This window comes from Musca vetustissima, unplaced genomic scaffold (assembly GCF_032173495.1).
Source record: "Musca vetustissima isolate MV318-11 ecotype Yass unplaced genomic scaffold, APGP_CSIRO_Mvet_v1 utg66563, whole genome shotgun sequence".
NCBI lineage: Eukaryota > Metazoa > Arthropoda > Insecta > Diptera > Muscidae > Musca > Musca vetustissima.
The window spans coordinates 55,580-79,357 of NW_026889521.1; the positions used below are offsets into that span (position 1 = coordinate 55,580).

The 23,778-nt window shown below is 34.0% G+C and overlaps 1 protein-coding gene across 1 annotated transcript in view; it reads left to right on the forward strand.

Moving 5' to 3' along the window:
* Window positions 1–23,778, forward strand: part of LOC133337207 (abhydrolase domain-containing protein 2) — a 39,999-nt gene that overhangs the window by 10,917 nt on the left and 5,304 nt on the right. Inside the window, exons 3-5 of the mRNA XM_061545462.1 lie at window positions 21,381–21,550; window positions 22,883–23,050; window positions 23,223–23,409. Of these exons, the coding sequence (XP_061401446.1) occupies window positions 21,381–21,550; window positions 22,883–23,050; window positions 23,223–23,409 (525 nt within the window). The remainder of the gene's footprint in view (window positions 1–21,380; window positions 21,551–22,882; window positions 23,051–23,222; window positions 23,410–23,778) is intronic.

Here is a 23,778-nt window from a genome sequence, read left to right on the forward strand (position 1 = left end):
AGGCACCAACATACAATCACTACGCTAGGCCAAAGCGTCGCTTTGCTTATAACAAAAATAACGGGATTTTATTTGTGAGGGATCACATCAATAAAATATGACAGTTGTCAGCCACAAATTTTTTGCATCCTTGATTAAAAACCGTTAGAAGTTTAGAAGAGTGGATGACTCTATTTCATTTCACACCACTGTATGATGCGATCATACCCATAAATGTCATTCCGTCCATTATCTACCCCCTTAAGAATAGCCCCCTGTATCCCCCAATTTAATCAAATACTAAAATAGATAAGTTCTCCGAATAGCTTTTAGCAACATATTTTAATTTATTTTTTGTTTTGCTTGTCATTTTCTGCATGGCATCAATAAACGTATGATTAGAGTTTATTTTGTTTTTTCCTTTTGCTATTATAATGGTAGCTTATTACTAGATATCTTTCAATTTGTTTATAATATGACTATGGACGTCCATGTGTACATAGCGTGCATTTCATTGTTAGTTTGTCAGTAGAATTGGTTTTATGATATTTCTTTTTGAGGAAACAATCAATTCATTTGATTGACAATGGTGGCAATGTTATGGCATGAGTAAACAAAAGTATGTTCTGTTATATGTAGCCAGAGCAAACAGTTTGTATGAAATTTAGATGATTTTTTGCATGTTCATAAAAAAAATAAAAAATACATTGCTTGAAAATTCTTGGAATTGACGAAAAGGAATTTCTTTTTAACGCCGATTGGGAAGAGGGCAAGCATATTTTCATATTTTAGATTCCACAATCGATTTTCAGTACAAATTGGTGTTTTGCTCTGCCAAATATTCGAATCCGGATGTAGAATATAACATGACTTTCTATTCCTTTCATCACTAATATCCTGGTTATATATAGAAGATTACATTTTGAAAACATAGTGTGTGTGATTTTCGTAAATATCATTTTATTGTTATTATATTGTGGTTATTTGCTAATCGTATATTCTTCGCTATTTGTTTCCATTTTTTTTTTTTTTTGCAAAAAACTGAATGACACACATTTATTCTCTTTGTTTTTATATTTTTTGTTTTGCAACTTATGCAAGAAAGAATTATTTAGAATTTCCAGTGATTAATAATTTTGCAATGACATCGCCGCCGCCACATCACCACACAATACTCGTTATTAGTAGATAACAGCGTAAAAATATAAAGTGAAATGCAATATAATACCAATTTTTGTAGGCCTCTAATAGTAGGGGGATTTACAAAGTTCTTTTTATGGATTTGTTGTAGTCAGAAGGCGATTTCATGCGATCGTCGCTCCCTACACGAAACGATAGAAAAAATATTGAACATTCAGCCCAATCATGGGTATTAAAGTCGGATTGCGCCGACTATATGATACCCTTCACCACTTTTGGTATATTGTACATATCGCTCATTTGCTGCAAGACAAGCATAAATAAAAAAAAATGATTTTGCAGAAAATGCGTATGCCAAATTTCGTGCAAATCGAAAGTTATTTAGGGGCTTTGGTACACCATTTGCATAGAATGGAAAGAATATGTATATGGGAGCTATATCGAAATCTGAACCGATATTCCCAATTTCAATAGGGTTCGTCCTTGGGCCGAATCAAAAATGCGACCTGTATTTTGTTTACAATTTAACATGGAAATACAGACGGATATGCATAAATTGACTTAAAAATTGATTCTATGCATATTCTCAAAAGGTACCATGTCTCGTTTGCTTTTGACTGTTACAAACAGTGTTGCCAAAACTTTGTTGATAAAAAATGCTAGATTTTTTTTAAAAAAATGCTAGAAAGTGCTAAAAATGTTTAAAAAGTGCCAAATAAAAGTTCTAAACAATTTATAGAGAGAAATTTGTTTACAATAAATCATGAGATATTTATATATTTCTTAAAAATCCATTATACCCTTCACAAGGCGGGTGGGTGAATACTAAATTTGTTTCCATCACCTCAGAATATTATCCTGAGACCCCATGTATTCTTAATCAGAATAAAATTCTATGTCAATTTAGACCTCATCAGAATTTTAAATTGTACACATACATTGCTACTACTCCAAGGAGGTTTGGTATTGAAAATGATATATATCGGTAATTTTAGGGTATTCAAATATTTCATATTTTGAAGATCTTGGTTACTTTTTTCTAAATAATTTTCTGTAATGTTGTATTTTACGTTCTCCATGGGTCGAAAATCTTCCTACTAAAATGGATCAATATTGGTCCATTTTATCTCTTTTTATGATAAAAAAATGAATATGTGTACATGTTTCGGTTTAGCCTCCATAGAGCGATACCTCCATTATACATTATTTTGGTACTATGGGCACGTTTTTCAAACGAATGCTCCAATGGCTCCAATTTCATATTTTGAATTCTCATTTTGGAGAAAATTTTCCTACCAATCGACTATAATTTGATACTTTTGATTCTAAGGGGATGACAAATCTTCCCACAAAAAATTTTTACCCGACTTTCGGTACTTTGAAGACAATAACCAAATGTACCCACCGTAATTTCATACTGCAGGGTTTTGGGAAAATGGAGAAAATTATCAATTTAGATCAAGATTTGTACGTAGCCCTTATTTTCGATATTTTGAAGATTTTAGACGCATTCTTGTAGGATAGAACATATTTATGCGGACAATGTTTCATATAGGTCAAAGTTGGGACCTATTTCCCATTAAAAGTTTCCATTCTATTTCGGTAATTTTACAGTTTAAGATACGAAGTAGCTGTAATTTAAAAAAAAAAATAATTTGCCGAAAATTTTAGATTTAGGTCTATAATTGGCATGGCCCGGCCGAACTTTAAGGTTATTTTATAGTACGTTTGCATTTAACCGAATTTCGTTAACCCAGTGGGTTTCAATTGTCCATTCCTTTGCATATATGTCAAATAAATCCTCATAAAGTAGGTTAACCCGGTAATAAGTTCTAATGTATATGCCGTTTTACTTATTTAAATATGTTCTGACATTTTTTTAACACGGGAAATCAAAAAAGTCGAAAAACGGCAAATATTTTTTGGAATGAAACGAAAAATATCGAACATTTAAAAAAATTCCTGAAAAAATAAAAATGCTAAAAAAGATGCTAGGTGCTAGATCACTTTTTTCGGTGCTAAACGAGTTTAAAATGTGCTAAATCTAGCACTAAAAGTACTAAATTGGCAACACTGGTTACAAACGTATGCACATAGACAAAATACCCTGTGTGGTGAAGGGTATATAAATCCGCAAGGAAAATCAATATTCAAGGAAAAAAGTAGATATTGTGAATGCCCTCAGACTGGTGTTTTCCTTCAAAAAAAAAAAAAAAACTTACAAAACATAATGGAGTTGGAAAAAATGATTTTCGAACAAATTTTGATAAAAACACACAACAACTATTACTTAGAAACTCCCCCAAAACCTGTTGACTGTCAGCAACTGCTTTGTGATTCGAGGCTACCCAATGAAACTTATTGGTTCTCTACCATCCGCAAGTGCACAGCTTGGGCCAATTAAGGACTTTCATTTGGATAATAAAAGATTATCGGCCAATTTGCTGCGACATGTATATAGTTTTAGACTTAATTTGGAATTTCAGATCTTTGGTGGAATTTAATTCAAATAATATTTTAATTAATAATCAATCGACCAATATTGAATTTCTTCATTGCTATATGCAGGGTGTTTCGTTTCGATCAAGTGATTCAATCTTAGTCACTGATAAAACCAAAAATTTAATCAATTGTTATGACAGGAAAATGTTTGAAGTGTTGGTTTTATTCTTATTGACATTATTTAATTAGTTTATTATTTTTGATTACGTTTTGTTGTTTTCGCGTCGCTGACTTCATCGATGGTTCAATCAATTCCGTAATAAATTGAAGTGAATTCGATTTGATTATATATTATCACTAGCAAACGATTAAGATGAGACCTATCGTTTTTGAAATTTCTTTGGATTTCTTTCTAATGATTGCAATAATTTATAAGTAGATTAAGAATTAGCATTTTACTTAAGGAGAAAATATTAAATGATGAATGTGATTCCCAACAATTTCATTGGCAAATTTTGGTTTATCAAAAGATTAGATTACAAACAATGTCAATGTTATGCTTTTTGCCCCCTATCTGCAAAACAGTGGGTGGTACAATATATTTCTGCTTAAAGATTTTAAAGAAATAATTTCTAATATTACATATGATCATAGAAAAGAAAACAGTAAATAATTATAATTGGTGATTTTTTATTAATAACAAAATAAATATATTTGTTAACTTTAAAAAGTATGATTATGCCACATATCCTGGTGAGGAAATCTATTTGCTGGATTACTATTTACTCAATGTAGAATATTTTTCTATCTACAAGCAAAAGATTTCAAAAATATCCCCATGTCTGCCATGTTATGAATTTTTAATATTAAATAAATTACAAAACCCTAAGAAGAAGTAATAACTCAATTATTTTTTGATATGCCATAATCTAATATAAATGATGCCACCCACCTTTTGTCACATCGAATTCTCACAAACTTTATTTAAATTCCATCAATAATGTAATTTGCAATCTCTCCCAAGAAAATAATCCACTTCATCATATTATTTTGTCAATTCTTGTTTTTGCTATAAAAAACGAAACGAAACACTTGACTATTTTTTCGTACTTTCCTAAAGCATTGTGTTTTTGCGTTGTCTGTCTTCTTTTCACATAGCCACACACGTATGCATGAATTTTTTGTGTGTTTGTCTGTCTGTCTGTTTTTGAAAAGTTCATACTGACCTCATAAATTGATTCAATTTATAATGTCATTCATGGAAAATATGAGTCAATGCCAGTCAGTGTGTCGTCAACAGGAATAACTAGCAACGTTCATTGCTTTTCTTTTCGTGCAAAAAGAAAAGTAAATAATTTTAAAAAATAAGTAAATCATTTTGATAATTTCTTTATTTAATACAATAAAATTTAATAAGAAAAAATAAAATTTAGCATTATAACAAAAAATCTAGGGGGTGAAATCAACGATATTCCATAAATATAAAGAATCCTTCCCTAGGTTTTCTAAAGGTACATGAGCTTCACAATGTTATAAAGAAGAGGAAGGTCTATGCATATATTTTCGAAAAAAAATTAAAATAAAGCGAAATTATCTTAATATTATTAAATAAATACTACGATATTCGAAACGACCATCTAAAACAGTATGCAGATTTAATATTTTGCAACTGTTCCACATGTAGAGGACCTTTTGAATTTAAAAAATTCAAAAAGGTCTTATATAAGTTAAAACACTTTTAAATAGACCTTTTCCAGATCTTCTAAAAAAATCAATTTTTATCATATTATAAACTCTTCTACAAAAAAATTACACTCTAAAGCTGTAAGGATACTTCTGTAGTTCTGATACCCATGGAATATTTCTAGATCTTTTCGGCAGGATTTTTAAAAATAAATGGTCCTCACAATAATTTCAACAAATTCATGGCCTAATAATAAGGTCGTCCTATAAGACCAAATAATATCACCCGAGCTGTCAGAATGCTTTAAATTTTGCCTTATGGCCGTGTCTAATTTACTGCGCTCCGTACAAAAATACACACCTTTTCACCTTTATAGGGTTTGTTGAACGTCCGTATTACCCAAATACGCAAGGACTTTATTGGCATATGTACTAATTGAAAATGGCGAAAATGGATGAAAACATTATTTTTAGTTGATCGAAAAATGTTTACTTTTATAGAAACACAAATTTTTCAATGATTGAAATAATTTTTTCAAAAATCAAAAAATCCAAAATACGCATTGTCAATGTTGAAAATTTTCAACTTTATATTTTGATACGCAAAGTGTATTTGGTTAACATTCATTGAAATACATGTATTTAACTTTTGAGGTTAATAAATTCGTACGCATACGCATGAATTTAGGTACGACCCTTAATCGTATGAAAACGTAAACAAAAAATTTGACAGTATGGGGGACTTTCAAACAAAAATACAGATAATATTCCCTTCTTACACGACCTGTTTAATTGACTGTAGGGATAATCACACCACACGCGCCCTGTTGAGAATGGGTACATTGGGGCAAACGTAAATATTTTTGTGTCGTTCTTTGTGTTTTAGCAGGCCAAGCCGTGATTCCATGAGATAAACATTCTTTAAACAGAGAAATATACATTACTTAACCGCCCTTAAAACCACGTTGTGGAAGGATACACAACAAAAACCAGTAAGGAAAGTAGTAAAGTCGGACGGGGCCGACTATATGATACCCTTCACCACTATGGGTATATTAAACAGGACAATTAACATGAACTTAAAATATGTGATATTTATCTAAATGTGAATCAACTTAGATCAATCTATAAGCATGTCATTTGTTTGTTACAATGGGACAAATGTTGGGCCGTTGAACTTCTAGAAAATGCCTGAACTTCTAGAAAACGCAACTACGTTATTCTCTGCTCAATTTTGTACTTTGTGCAAAATTTCATGTCAATCTGACAAACACCATTTGCACCGTTTACTTAAAATCGGACGAAAATATATGTGGAATCTATATCCAAATATGAACCGATTTCACCGAAACTTGTCACAGGTTGGGTTATACTAATTTCAGTACGTTTTGTTCCTATCAACCATATATTGATTCCTTGGTACGTCAGTTACTTAAAATCAATTGATCTATGCAATATTAGAACTTTGGTACATTATTTACATTAAATCTGACGGAAATATATATCTTAATCTGAAGCGATTTTCACGAAACTCAGCACACATCATTCCAGGCTCAATCCAGTATGCTATACCACATTTCGTGCAAATCGAAAGATTTATAGGGACTTTGGTGAATCTTTAACATAAAATCTGACGAAACTATATATATATATATATATAAATCAAAATCTGGACCGATTTTCACGAAACTTGGCATAAAACACTCTAGGCTCAATTAAGTACGTTATGCCAAATTTCGTGCAAATCGATATATATATAGGGACTTTGGTGCATCATTTACATAAAATAGGACGAAACTATATATGGGAGCTATATCTAAATCTGGACCGAGTTTCTCGTCTCGGAGGAAATGACCGAGTGCCAATGATCCCTGAGTCGACGAGGCGAGAATGGCGCCCCCTCCCATATATCCATCTCAAGGTTTGGGACACTACCTTCTCAAAGTGTCCCCCCTAACGCTGGGGTGTCATGCGACCTCGTGCCTATCAGCGTTCCACGGTTTGCAGTCAGGGTACCGACTGTATTAGAACGGAGCCTTGTTGATACCTGGGCGCCTCAACAAGTGTTTCAGGCTTAGTTGCCAAGTCCTTGCCATGGTAAGAGGCTATGCCATGGTCGACCTCAAATCCTCACATACAGCACTTTTTTTATGGAGCCAATTTTTAATACTAGGAAGTTCTCTAGGAACTATCCTGATGACATTGAGAGGGACTTCTTGATTGATAGGATCCCCCGACCCAGTACTAAGACCACGGCGGTCCCTTCTAAGAAGGAGAAACCTGCTGATGGCCCCGGTACATCCAGGAAGCTGATGCCTATGACCTTTTTAGGGGGGATAGTCATATCAGTGACTATATTCCCCCCCCACAGGGATTTTAATGACATTAAAGTCGAATTTCCTAACAGTGAATCCTGGACTAGTGGCTCCCTACCTCTGCCAGGTCTGTCAATCTTCACAGACGGGTCCAAGATGGAGGAAGGCACTGACGCAGGCGTCTACTGCAGGGAATTAGGTATACGAAACTCATATAAACTCAACAATGATTGTAGCGTTTTTCAAGCAGAGATTCTTGCAATCACGAAAGGGGCCGAGATAGTAAAAGCACTTAATACAGACATTACAGGACCGGTGACTATTTACGTAGATAGTCAGGCGGCCCTGAAAGCGGTGAAGTCGCATACTATAAACTCGAAAGCAGTTCATGATTGTAAAACCGCTCTGAATCCCTAATCCCTAATAGTTGGGTTATGCTGGGTTCCAGGACATAACGATATTGAAGGGAATGAGATAGCCGACGAGCTTGCTCGAGGGGGGGTCACAGTCGTCCAGTCTTCTGATTGAGAGATTTGTGAAACCCCCTATTAGCTATTTCATTGGCAGAATCCGCGCGTTCCATTGCGAGGTAGTCGGCAACAGATGGCTAAGGGAACCTGCATGCAGAATCTCTAAATCTATCTGGCCAGAATTCTCTCGTAAAAGAACGTCTTCGCTGCTGGATCACAACAAGAGGGAGATTAAGATCGTTGTGGGGATCATTACTGGTCACTGCAAAGTTAGATCTCTCACTTCTAAGTGGGACTCCAGTGGAGAGGATTACTGTCGTCTATGTGAGGATGAAGAAGAAGTGGAAACAATTGAGCACATCCTTTGCAAATGTCCATCGCTGATCAGCAGAAGACATAACAGTTTGGATGTTATGAAATTGATAATCTAGTCTTCTTCTCCAAAATAGACCCTAACCTAATTCTAGGCTTTGTCAAAAAATTGACTTGGCTAAAATAATGTCTCTTCCGCTCCCACCCATTCTGACTACCTCTCTCTCTACTCTTCCACTATCTTTTCTTCTTTCTCTTTATAGGTACACCTATACATAAAGGATGATCACAATGGACATAGTTTCCGAGTGGACGGTTGTTACAACAGCCGTACATCCCTAACCTAACCTAGGGACTTTGGTGGACCATTTACATAAAATCGGACGAAACTATATATGGGAGCTATATCTAAATCTGGACCGATTTTCACGAAACTGGGCAGACATCACTCTAGATCAATTCAGTACATTATGCCAAATTTCGTGCAAATCGAAAGATATATAGGGACTTTGGTGCACCATTTACATAAAATCGGACGAAACTATATATGAGAGCTATATCTAAATCTGGACCGATTTTCACGAAACTTGGCAGACATCATTCTAGGCTAAATTCATTACGCTGTGCCAAATTTCGTGCAAATCGAACGATATATAGGTACTTTGGTGCACCATTTACCTTAAATCGGACGAAAATATATATGGGAGCTATATCTAAATCTGAACCGATTTTTCCCAATTTCAATAGGGTTCGTCCTTGGGCCAAATAAGTGAACTGTGCCAAATTTCATCCAAATCGGATAATAAATGCGACCTGTACTTTGTTCACAAAAATACATGGACGGACGGACGGACAGACGGACATGCGTAAATCGACTCAGAAAGTGATTCTATGCATATTCTCAAAAGGAACTATGGGTCTATCTCGATTCCTTTTGCCTGTTACAAACATATGCACAAAGACATAATACCCTGTACCACAGTGTGGTGAAGGGTATAAATATCGGAATACCAATTTCCGAAGATCGGGTTGCGAATGAAACTTGCCGATGCGAAATGTAACAAGCATTGATTTTTTGAGGTAATTTTCGACCACTTTTGACTCTTTAAATGCTCAAGAGTTGAATGTTGATCTGCATAAACAAGGTCTTGATCTCGCACGATCTTGATGGCCAGTTAATATCGCCATATTCGTTCATGTTGTGTGACATGTGGACATAGGTGTAGATCTAAATTCAAAATGGATTTGCACGATATTTGGCATAGCATACTGATTGATGTCTTGAGTGACGTTTGTTATGTTTCGTGAAAATCTGTTCAGATTTAGATATAGCTTCCATATATATTTTCATCAGATTTTATGTAAATGGTGCACCAAAGTCCCTATATATCTTTCGATTTGCACGAAATTTTTTACAGCATACTGCATTGAGTCTAGAATGACCACATTCATTCTAGGTTTCGGGAAAATCGGTTCAGATTTCGATATAGCTCCCATATATATTTTCGTCCGACTTTAGGTAGATAGAGCACCAAAGTCCCTTTTTATTATCCTTCGATTTGCACGAATCTTGCCATAGCTGATGAATTGATTCTTGAATGAGGGGTGGTAGGTTTCGGAAAAATAGGTTCAAATTTCGATATAGCTCCCATATCGGTGGTGCGCCATTTATGTAAAATCTAACGAAAATATACGTCCGATTTTACATAAATGGTGCACCAAACTCCTAATGTTTGTCCTATTAACACGAAATTTTGCACAACGTATCAAATTTAGACTTGAATGATGTTATTGCGTTTTGTTGAAATTGGTGCAGATGCAGCCATAGCTTCCATATGCATTTCCAACGGGTGTCTGATTGAAATTAAATTTTAACAGTGCGGCGTAGTGAATAGCGTGTATCAATTTTGCTATAAATCGTTTTCCATAAATTTGTCCCATGGTACGCAGACGACTGTAAATCTGCCCGAATGAAATTCAATTTAGCATAGGTTGCAGTAAGACATGTGTATGTTCCTTCGAGGAAACATTGGCATGCAATTGTAAGGATGCATATGTACAATATACCCAATGTGGTGAAGGGTATCATATAGTCGGCCCAGTCCGACTTTACTACTTTCCTTACTGGGTTTTCCGTTGATTTTAATTAAATGGTCCACCGATCGTGACAACATTTTGCACATGGTGACCAAACTCCTCATGTCCGATGACAAAAAATGCGACGTCTGTTAGGATGTACCTGTTGAATATACCCAAAGTGGAGAAGAAGAGTATCATATAGTTGGCCCCATCCGACTTTACTATTTTCATTGCTGGTTTATTGTATAAACTCTTGTACCCACCTAAATATACACACATGGCCGCCTAGCCCATTCAGACAACTCAACAAAAAATATTATTATTATTATAAATTTGTGGCACTACACATTAAATGTGCGATTTGTAATTGTTCTCGTTTAGAATGGCAACCGAATTGAATGTGGAAAACGTTTTTGCTGTTGTTGTTGTTTTGCTTTCTCTTCAGTATGGAAATCACGTGTTTGCGGTTTAGCTACCCACGATACTAAAATAATAAAAATTCATTGATGAGGGGACAAAGTAGAGATGAGCAAACACACAATTGGACGTAGGAGAGAAATATTATGATGGACATAGTAACTATTTTTGTATACCGAGATAGGGAATACAATTGAATAGGAAAACGATATACATACAATTGTTGTTATATATCCCACACAGACTGTAGTGACTTTTTATTTTTTTTAAGGTGTATATTGTATATATTGTGGTCAATGATTGTTTGGAATATTTGTCTATTAAAATTAGCATACCGTGCTCTTCTAAAATTTGCTCAAAGGTAACATTTTAGTCTACACAATATACCTCGACATATTGAACTCCATACCTTATTGTGTTGTGGGTATATACCTTCTCCACCCCCCAATTGGCATTTATAAATTTTAATAATTTTTTAGCTTTTTTTAAATTATTCATTAGCTACCACCACCTGCATACACCTGTTTCTAATCCCATATTTTCCCTTTACCCGTCTATGTGTGTTGTATGACCATATACAACAGTACTGTTCGAAATGTGTGCTCTTGTCATATTTTATTCATTGAAAATTATTTGACGGACAATTATTCTTTTAAAAATGATTCATTATCATTTATTAATTTATGATTTTTTGTCGGGTAACAGTTCTGATGGACTGTCATAAAAAAAACTTGGATAATTCCCCGTTTATATTTTACCGATTATGGTAGTATATTTGAGATACGGAATTGATGGATATTACTGAAGTGGTTGTTTGAACAGTTGGTGTTTATAGTGTCCAAAACACTATGGAGTTATATTAAATTTATTTATTGCGTTTATATCAAAATAATTAGCGGAAGCCCCATCGGAATAAAATTATTTTTCGATTTGATATTATGTTGGGGAAAAAAGAAATCCTCTATTTGTATATGAACTATAGGACTTTATTTAACATGCTTCGGAATATCCGATTTGGGCCGAATATGCACCGTTTTGTTGTATGTTGCCATTTTATAGGTAAATTCATAATGTCTCCCTCATAGAAGTCCTGCTCTCTATTTGGAGAAAACTCTAATAGTCGATTTTCACAATACTCCCTAGATACCAATTTTATATCATTAAAAAAAATTTCGCAATGCAAGAAAAATATGATAATCAATTTGTGCCCACCAAGCTCCCGAAGTTTCTGCGAGTGACTGTAGATGTTTGTGGCCCAGCGTTGTCCTGGTGGAACACGACACCTCTCCTGTTGGCCAATTCTGGTCAATTGCTATCTTCAAACGGTCCAGTTGTTGACAGTAGAGATCAGAATATGGAAGCAACTCAAATGCATAGCAGAACCTTCCTGATCGTTAGTGCTGGTTTGGCCACCGTTTGAGGTGCTTCACCGCTCTTTGACACGATCGTTTTGGCACAGGGTGATCCATTTCTCATCTCCAGTCACCATGCGCTTAAGAAATGGGTTTATCTTATTCCATTTGGCCAAGGCTTCGCAGATGGAAATTCGATCCATCCTATTTCTTCCCGTTAATCGGTGTGGCACCCAATCATCGAGCTTTTTTTTTAATCCAGCTTTGTGTAAGGTTCTTATATTTCTTTCGATTTGCACGAAATTTTGCATTGCGTACTGAATTAAGTCTAGAATGATGTGTGTTAAGTTTCCTGAAAATCATTTCAGGTTTAGATATAGCTCTCACATATATATTAGTCCGATTTAATGTAAAAGGCGCATTAAAGTCCCTATATATGTCTTTTGATTTGCACAAAATGTGGCATAGTGTACTGAATTAAGTATAGAATGATGTGTTTTAAGTTTCCTGAAAATCGGTTCAGATTTAGATATAGCTCCCGCATATATATTTCGTCCGATTCTATGTTAATTGAGAACGAAGGCCCCTATATTTCTTTAGATTTGCACGAAATTTGGCATAGCGTACTAATTTAAGCCAAGAACGATGTGTGTTAAGCCTCATTAAAATCGGTTCAGATTTCAGGATTTAATGGCCAATATATTTTTTTCGATTTGCACGAAATTTCGTATAACGTACTGAATTGAGTCTAGTTTGCTTTAGTAGCAGGTTTGCTTTAAATCGATTTACATAAATTTGTCCCATTGTACGCAATTGATCTAAATCTGCCCAAATGGAATGAAATTTAGCACAGGTTGCAGAAAGGCATGTAACGTTCTTCGTAAAACTTGTTCGGAGAAAATGTACAATGTAAATGACATAGCTTCCCCCATTATCATGGAATTATTTATATATTCAAAGCTCTTCTTCCAACTAATAGATACTAGTTGTCCATGTTGTAATTATTTTGCATGACATACATTACCAAGCACATCATTTATTTTTTTTTCCCAAAAATCCTTAGGCATACTGAAATATGTTCTCTCCTCTTTGTTTCAAATAGAAATTACTGGAAATATAAATATATAATTGTACATACAAGTATAAATGTACGTATGATATTATCAGGTTTTACGTTCATTCATTCATAACAAATGTTTTGCACTTGAATTTTGTAATCTCATGAACGACCACGACGATATCACCTTTTTATCTTTGAAGTCTAGAAACAACTGTTTATAAATATTTAAAATATTACTCGATTTCTTTTTATCATTCGTAAACAAACTTCAAACAAAAATTCCATTTTATAAAAAAATGTATTAATGAGCGGAAAAAATCCCATTGTCGATAAATATGAACACATGTATAATAAACTTTGTACCTGCCAAATTTTTTTTCGGTACATCACCCAAAAGGCTATATTTATTCGAATGTATATTAATTATATTTTAACCCTTTCAGACCCAACCTAATCAATTGTGAGATGTTGACAATTTTTAAGGGTTTGTTAATTACTTTTTATCGGGTTAGTATTGCTTTGTTATCCCTTTAGAATATAGAAAATAAAAATTAACTGGGAAGGAACTTAACCAGTGGCTCCTGCTACAATTTTTCTAAAGATCAGATGAATTACTAATGTTTTGGGCTCGGAAAGGGTTAAAACAATTTTTATTTTGATGAATTGCAAATGACTAATTGCATGTCGATTTTTTAATGCTGCGTTTCATTTTTTATATGTTTTTCTATATTCTAAGTTAAATATTAACTGTATTCTTAATTATTTTAATTTATAACTGGGTGATAATTTTCAAAATATATAATAATGCCATCGACTCAAATTCTAAAACATTTTTATACCCAACACAACTATGTTGTCAGGGTATTATAGCTTTGTGCAGCCCCAAATGTTTGTAACGCCGCGAAATATTGGTCCTAGACCCACCTTTTAGTATACCGATCGTCATATCTCGACTAGCTGAGTCGATATAGACATTTCCGTCCGTGGGAAAGATCAGTTCATATTTAGAAGATGGAATGGACCAAATACTAAATTTTCATCGGTTTTTCTGGTCGCTCCAGAGGCCGCAATAATGGCCCGAACATCGTGAAATTCTGCATGGAGAAGGGGATCGGGTCAAAGAATAAGCATGCCGGTTTTGATAAAGATCGGTCAATATATAGCGGGTCAAATGGACCCTGACTTTTATGTGAAAAAAGACAAAATTTGTATTCTATAGCGTATATATTTACCCCTGAAGGACATAGATCAGGGAAGTTGATATTATATCCAAGAGAAGTGGTTGACTTTTAAATTAATACCAATTATATTGTTGTATGTCCTCGGATGTGGGAGTTACACCTAAATATTTACAGGTATATCCGTACTTGTGTATTATTTAGTAACCCATTATCACTCTAGAAATGTTCCATGAGGTTCAAATTATGGTCAAGGACAACGCCTATAATTTTCGGTGATGATCAGATAATAATTTTGGAATGAAGTGGGCCGAAAACTAAATTTTTGTGTTACTTTCGAGTTGATCTATAGACCACAAATGAAAGCCGAACATGACAACACAACCCACGGCGAAGGGAATCTGGACAATTGATGTACTGAATTCGGAAAATATGTCAGTGTGAGGAAGAGGTGCTGTTTACCTCTAATCGGGCAGGCTCGGAATAAACATCCGCAGAAAATTTGAGTTTCGTGGTAGTTGTGTAGGGTATCGTATGGTCGGCCCCGTCCGACTATACTGCTCCGCCCACTGGTTTTTCATATATTTAAAATTGCAGAATTTACATATATGCTATGTTTTAAAACCATTCACCTTTGTGTATAGCCTCCTAGTATTATCTGAAATGACATTCAAACATTTCTTCTTTCTTATTCATTTAAAGATCATTCACTTATTTGTTTCAGTTCAGATATAATTCCTTTAAAAATAGATAAAACTCGCATATTAATTTTTTCATCATTCAACAGTCTTTGACTAAAGAAATTTTAACTTTTTATGGCTTTTTGTAGCACAGAAAGGAGAAAATACGGCAATTGCCAACAAATTTAAAAAAAAGAGGCGTTTTGTATCACAACGTCAAAATGTGCGACCCTCCCAAAATAAAAATTTCATAAAAAACCAAATGCAACCACTCGATTTACTCGACCATAACAACAGTGGACAGTAATAATAATTTACCATTGTTATAACAAAAAAAATTGAAACTACATATTAAACTTGTGTAATATGTACGTACTTCGGACCATAACAATAAGTCTCCTCCTTTTCCTGTTCGCATCAAATATTTATTTGATTTGTAACTTCTTCTTCTTGTTATAATTTTCGTGTTGTTATTGTTTTTTCTTTTATCATTGAAACTTATATGACTTCTGGTAGTTTCCAGTATATTTTTTTTTTTTTGCTTCCTTGGGTGTAAACAAGCAAACAAACAACAAACGAATAAAATAAATATATTTCTTTCCACATTTTATATGTATTACGTCTCCTTGACCTTCATACATTCATTCACAAGTATTTTCAGTAGGAAGGATTTCCATTTCAATGGAAACTTAAGAAGAAAACATGGTCTATGTAGTAGTAAGTAGTTTAATGACTACCGACTAGAAATGTTTCCTTAAAAAGGAGAAAACAACTTTAAAGACAAGAAAAATAAAATCGATTACATCGAAACGAAAATAAGTAAATATGTATGTATGCAAATATGTAACATTTAGCCGGAACAAACGTGTATGTAATTATCCTTGAAGGTAAAAATGTGTTTTTTTTTTATTCGAAAAATTAGCAAGAAATGTGATTTGTTATACCCTACAACACAAGCCTAGATCATAGGAGGAGACTTAAATTAAAATTTGTGCATATGTTTGTAACAGGTAAAAGGAAACGACATGGTTCCTATGAGCAGTCCCTATATTTCTTTCAATTTACACGAAATTTGGCATAGGGTACTGAATTGAGTCTAGAATGACGTATGTCAAGTTTCTAGAAAATCGGTTCACATTTAGATATAGCTCCCATATATATTTTCGTCTGATTTAAGGTAAATGGGGCAACGAAGTCCCTATATATCATTCGATTTACGCGAAATTTTGCATAAATAGCTCCCATATATAGTTTTGTTCGATTTTATGTAAATTGTGCACCAAAGTCCCTATATATCTTTCTATTTGCTCGAAATTTGGCATGGCGAACTACGTCCGGAATGATGTGTGTGTGTAAAGTTTCATGAAATCGGTACAGATTTAGATATAGCTCCCATATATTTTTTCGTCCGATTTATTGTAAAATGTGTGCCAAAGTCCCTATATATCTTTCAATTTACACGAAATTTTGCATAGTGTACTGAATTGAGTCTGGAATGATGAGTGGTATGTTTCGATAAAATCAGGCAAGATTTAGATATAGCTCTTATATATATTTTCGTACGATTTAAGGTAAATGGGGCACAAAAGTCCCTATATATATTTCGATTTACACGAAGTTAGGTATAGGGTACTGAATTAGGTCCAGAATGATGTGTGCTAAGTTTCGTGAAAATCCGTTTAGATTTAGATATAGTTCCCATATATACTTTTGTCCGATTTTATGTAAATGGTGCACTAAAGTCCCTATATATCATTCGATTTGCATGAAATTTGGCATAGCCTATTGAATTAAGTTTAGAATTGTGTGTGCTAAGTTTCGTGAAAATCGGTTCAGATTTCGATATAGCTTCCATATATAGTTTCGCCCGATTTTAGGTAAATGGTGCATCAAAGCCCCTGAAGGTTCAACAGTGAGTCTGTTCTCTTGATTGACAGAGTCGGCCAGATAGATCATGACACTTTGCTCAAAGGTTCGTTGTGCTAGAGTTCATTCCGATAAAGATGACATATGGGTGGTTTCAAAGCTCCGATATAGATGACATATGGGTGGTTTCATTGAGCAATCGATTGTTAGATCTGTAGATTAAGATCCTCGTCGAGCTAATTCGTCAACGATCTCTGCATCCAGACTTTTTATCAATTCCGCTGCCTTCCAAATAGCTTTCAGCTTGGAAAACACTACAGTTGCTATCCAGCTTGGAGGTAATCTCAAGACCTAGCCTTTCACAGTAGACGCCAGCCCCTGTACCTTTATCCATCTTGGATCCGTCTGTATAAAAAGCCACACCGTCCAGAGGAGGGTTGCTACAGTTCTAGTCGTCTCTACTAGGATAACGAAATCTATATCGTCAAATCTCAGGACTGGTGATATATAGTCGCTTAGTTTTACGCGTTGGTCCAATGTCATACCTAGTTCGTTCAGGATACATCCATGTCCGTAGGTACAATTTCGCCATAGATTTTGTTCATCCGAGTAAAGCTAGTCATATTAGCCGTGCATCCATTAACCTAACCTCGAGGTGCAAATTGACAACAAAAATGGGTTATTTTAGGTCTAAAAATTTTACCCCGAAGCCTCTTCCGCAGATGTACAAAATAAATCCACATATACACAAGTTGTGGTTACTTCCTCGAAAGATGGGTAGTGTGCATAAAGTCGGATTGGGCCTTGCCTACTTGTTTTCTCTCTTTATTTCTGTTACTCTTTATAATCAAACAGTACTTGATTCGTTTCGTTACCAAATAATAAAGCTTTTTGCTATTATTGTGTGACGTCGTACAAATTGAAAGTAATTTTGGGCAGAATGCCAAGTAATCGAAGCGAAAATAATGACAAGATTGGAAGTGTAATTTGAGAAATAAATGTGGGTAGTTTGCGAAGCGCTAATGAAGATAATGTCCAATGAATAATAGAATAGATAGAATAATAGGCTTTAAAAAAGTTTTAAGATTTTCTACAGGAAATTATGTCACAGAAATAATTGTGATAGGTATGAAAAAAAGGGACTTTCTATTCTAATTGGCTTATCTCCATAACATAACATGAAACCCACCTGCCACAATTTGTAGGCATCAATATAAGTCAAAACAAAACAAAAACTGCTCATTAATTAAAAAACGTATCCATCCACAAGTCAAAATAGTCAGCCACCCACTTGAGTATTGAACAATTTAATTTGTTTCTTAGAAATTCCAACCACACACGCAAATTCCTCTCACTTGTCGGCGACGCCTCTTTCCCTGCACTTCAGAAGTTTGCACATTTGTTGAATACTACACATAAATTATTGATTGATTTTTGCCTATGATGATGATGTGGTCACCTACAATTTTCAATAACTCCATTAGATTTGACCCTCAACCTTAGCTTTAGTCCAATGACCACACAAGGTATTTTATGACGATTGCGTGTATGTCCTCTTTACAAAAAAGCAATTAACGGGCTACACCATGGCGTTTATTGTGCATTGTTCTAAAACAATTTTTTCGACTTTTTCTCATCTAACACATTTCACATTAAATATTAAAATTACATGTGTTCTCCACGGTAACAGCAACAGTGGAATCAACAATTTAATTATATAAAAAAGAACAGCACAAACACAAAAATTTATATTGTGTGAATTTACAACTGAAAATACATACTTGTTGATGTCTCTCTATGTTGAGATTGGGTAAAATGTTAAGTGGTGGGTGTTGTACTTGTGTAATTGTTTTTAATGAAATAACAGGATACTACAAATACGTATATTCTACTTTAAGTAGGTCACGTTAAAAATAGAATGAGGAGGAAACTCTCTCTAATTGTTTGTCGATTACATGGGAGTGACAAAAAGACAAACGGAATTCAGTCGTTTTATTTTTCATTTAGAATGTGAGGGTAAGAATTTATCCACAAAGATGGACTAGGAGTTGCAATGCGGAGGCCTGGTGGCCGATTGCATCATTCTGGAGGCTAAATGTATAAGTATGCGTAAAGTGGAAGTTAGAAAACCCCGAAAGGGATCTAAAGATATGCAAATATTTGATTTTTAGAAAAATGAACGAATATTAAGTTATTAAAAAATCTCAGATCTCATAATCGATTAACATGGGTGTGAAAGGGATGTCGCTTCAATCCTAATTTCAATTCGGGGATTTTGGAAGTATCACACTATTAACTATAGAGACTAGAATAGTAATGAAAACCAAACTGTGCTGACACTTTAGCCACTATTTATATAGAAGAAGTCCAACAAGCCGGTTACATAAATTAATCGCTCCGGTATAACTTCTTGTCGGCAGCTTCTTTAGCATTAGCACATTTGGTTGTTGATGAGAGGCATCAGCTTACCACCTGTCGGAGTAGATTCGGGTTTCCCTTCTCGCTGACTGTATATTGGATTCCTAAACTCGGGAGAATAAGTCGTGCGAAGAAATCTCCGTCCTGGCCGCGCCTATAAACTAAAAATATTGGAGCAATCTAAGTGAATCCAAAAATCTTGATGACACTTTCTGGACCATTTTTAAAAATAAAACGTTGCTGGCGACATACAAATACATCGGTATTTTGTGATTAATAATACTGCTCCAGTCTGACTATCCTTTCTGTATGATATACCTCAAATTTCAACAGATTCGGAATTCATTATGAACGGAATGCTATCCACTGCATGGAACGTGAGTGTCCATGATAGGATAATTCCATTCTGGATGCGAAAAGTTGACATTTTGTGTTTTCGCTGCCAATCAATATTGGACCAAACTAATAGAGAGTTAAACTATGAAAGCTAAGGTCTTCTGAGTCAATAATTTATAATTGTTGCATTGTTCTTAAACCTGGAAATAAACCTTTGAATATATAAATATATATAGTTGCTTTGGGGGACAATTAAAAAAAATGACTTTTCAAAATCCAACAACACCAAAGCAATGATTATTGCAATTTAACTTGGTTTGTTTTAAGACGGGTTCTTTAATACAGTCGACTCCGCTTTACTAAAAACGGAAAAAATCTGGATGTTTGTTTCAGTTATCCGATGTTTTCCATTAAGCGGAGTTCGATTAACTGAAAATATTTTCAGTTATCCGAACTTCTCATAAGCGAAAAATTTTTCAGTTTTAGAAATGTAAATAATCCATATTTTTCGTGTTTTACGAATACAGAAAGAAATTAAAACTGGTTGACATGTTCATTATGTGATTTTTATTATGAACTGTCTTTTGATGCGTATTACTAAAATATGCCGCTTGTAACGAAGTCCATCGTCTGCCTGTTGCAATGCTAAGATCCTCTTTAAATATTATTTCGTCAGTAAGTAAAAAAACGTAACCCTCAATTTGAAATTTTACAGGAGAAGGTTTTGTTTTAATAAATTCAGATTTTAAGCCTGCTGAAGACCTGACTTTGCTGTAATATGCAATATGGGTTGTGATTTACTAACATACCTCCTTGCTAAATCTGTTCATAATAGATTCACATTTATACATTATTCCTATATCGTATATTCTTGAAGGCTTTAAATAATCACTTAGTTACAAGTGGAGAACCTCCTCAAAAGTTTGTCAATTTTATGGGACCTCTTATAGGCATTTCGCTTATTGAACGGTACATTCTGCAACATATTTTTATACATCCTTGATTCGTGTATATAAGTTATAGAAATGTGGAACGCTGTTTTTGAATTCCTTTCAATTTCAAAGGAAATTGCAATATTTGACTCCAAAATTTATTTCAGTTATCCACTATTTTCAGTTATGCGAAGTTTCACTTATCCGTAGTAAATTGTGGGCGACTAACTTAAAATGAAATGGTGCAGGAAATCTATTTCACTTATTCGATATTTTTAAGTTAAGCGACTTACAGTAAAGCGGAGTCGACCGTATTTATTTTTTTTTTTTGGCCCTTTATTTATTTATTTTAAGATCCTTTGTCCAGCATTCTAATAAAAAATAATGATTATACTTTCTATTTTTTTTATGTATGACCACAATTTAAATTTCTTTGAAAAAAACTTCATTCATATTGCTCCTCCTACACATTCAAAATAAACCCACAAGAAATATTCTAAAATTTTCAATGACTCAACTTGACTTCATTACGAACTTGTGTTACTTGAGTCTATTAAAAATTTATTAAATGCATTTTTTTGTTTTCTTAAAAATGTTGAAACAATCAAATATTTACTCTATTCTCCTTTATATTTTTATTAAAAATTCATGTTTATACACCCCTATTCCTTGTATGTTTCTAACATTTGTTAATATTCTCATTCTTTTCTTTTTTTTTCAGTTATATTCCTACACGACTGTGGGGTTTTAGCGGTCATGTACAAACAGTTCTACACAGTGTTGTGGGACGTGTCAAATGTCCATGGCCTTTGGGTGAACGTGTTTACCTATCCCTGGAGGATGGTTCTACGTTGACATACGATTTATATCAACCATTAAAAGAATTTGAAGGTAAGTGTACAGAAAAATACCGAAAAAATACAAATGTGAAACAATTCCCATAATGATATTGAAAAGAATGTTCTAAAGTTGCCAACGAAAACATTATCGAATATTTTACATGTTTAAAGTCATTGGAAAGGGGAATAGATATTTAATAGATACATATATATTATGGTTATTGTGTTGGAGTCGTTAAGGTGTGTAGAGTCGTTAAGGTGAATGAAATTGACTTCATTTAGAGTAAAATTTGAGGTAATAATTCTGAAAGGTTTATATTTATTATCGTATCTCTTTAATTTATTACAGAACGATATGTAGTCAAATGATGTGGTAAATTATTTCCAACTCATCAACAATCTTCTGGTCATGTAGTAGACATATAGTTTGGGGAACATGCAAAATTCGGTTTAGGATAGCGAAAACAAAACCAAATTTATTAAACGTTCAATTACATATCGATTATGCTATGTTAGAGGGTATGCTAAAGATATAAACATTCATATAATAAAATATATTTGCTATGCTATGTGATCCATAGACATAGCATCTTTGGATGACCATTGAAATGGAATCGGACGAAATTAACTGTGTGAAGTTATAGATATTTAAATTAAATTAAAACAAGCCATACACACATACTAATCTGAAATTTATAAAAATTTTAATGTTAACCATCGAGCAAAAGTATGTATAAGATCTTTAGTTATTTGATGAAATCGGATGATAATATGTATGGAAGGTATATTTAAACCTGAAACTTCTTCCATCTAATACGCTATGCAATATTTCATGTAAAGCGAATAGACATAGGCTCCTCCATTTGCACCATAAAATCGGACGAATCTATATGTGGGAGCTATATCTAAATCTGTATCGATTCCAACAAAACTTCGCGTACATCAATCTGGACCTAAGTCAGTGCTCTGTGCAAATTTTTGTCTCAATTGGAAAAATATTGGGAGTTTGGTGCACCATGTTCAAAAAAATCGGACGGAAATATATATGGAAGCTATATCTAAATCGCAAAAATTCGCGGTAGCTTTTCATTTTCGGCTTTAGTTCCAAAAAAAAACATTCTAATTACTTGTTTTTTTTTTTAATGAGACCGTTGACGAAGCCATTGAATTTAATGGGTTTTAACTTCTATTCATGAAACGGATGGTATGAGTCATGATTAATTATTTTATTTGGTTTATATACTAAAATTTAAATTCCGTCTAAGAACCACACATTTTGTTGGCAAACTTTAATTTACATAAAACCATCATAAAAACAAATAATCAAAATACAATAAAAATAAATCCTTTTTTTGTTTCTTTTTTCTCTATTTTCCCCCTTTAGATGACATCACTGTTGCTATTTGTCCTGGCATTGGCAATACCTCGGAAAGTGTTTATATACGCACATTTGTCCATTATGCACAATGTCATGGATACCGCTGTGCGGTACTTAACCACATAGGGGCCTTGAGTAGTGTACAGGTTACATCGAGTAGAATATTTACATATGGTAAGTTTTTTCAAATCAATATATTTTTTTGCAATAGAATGACTAATGGCCGGCCAGACATTTGATTGTGACCTAACTTTTGCGACCAATCAAAGTTGGTGGTGTGTTCGGTTTTATTGTGTGAGAGCATGTTTACCTTTTTAATGTGTGTTTTTTTATTACTTTCTTCTAGGACACACCGATGACTTTGCTACCATGGTTGAAAATCTATCACAAAAATATTCAAATTCACACATTGTTTGCTGCGGTTTCAGTCTTGGTGGCAATTTGGTTACAAAATATTTGGGCGAAAAACAAAGGACCAAACCATCAAATATTGTTGGTGGTATTTCCATCTGTCAAGGATACAATGCTGTTGAGTAAGTAAAAGTAAATTACTAGTTGTTGATTGATTTACCATAAGGACTTCCTATAAAGGACAGATGAAGGTTTTCATAATGAAAACTAGAGGGTCTTCTAGAAGAAGGCCAGATGTTTTTCATATAGTAGACTGGAAGGTTATCGGGTTTCAAAATGATTTCCTATGAAGTTTAGAGAGTTATTCTGATAGGGGACCAAACGGCCTTCTTATAGAGGACCAAATGGGCTTATAAAAAAAGAGCTTTTATAAGAACACTTTTTGAATATAATAAGAAATTTCGGTACTCTAAAAGAAAACCCTTTGGTCTTTTGTAAGAAGACAGCATGATCGCCTTCGGGGAGCAGAGTTGAATGCTAACGGACCCGTC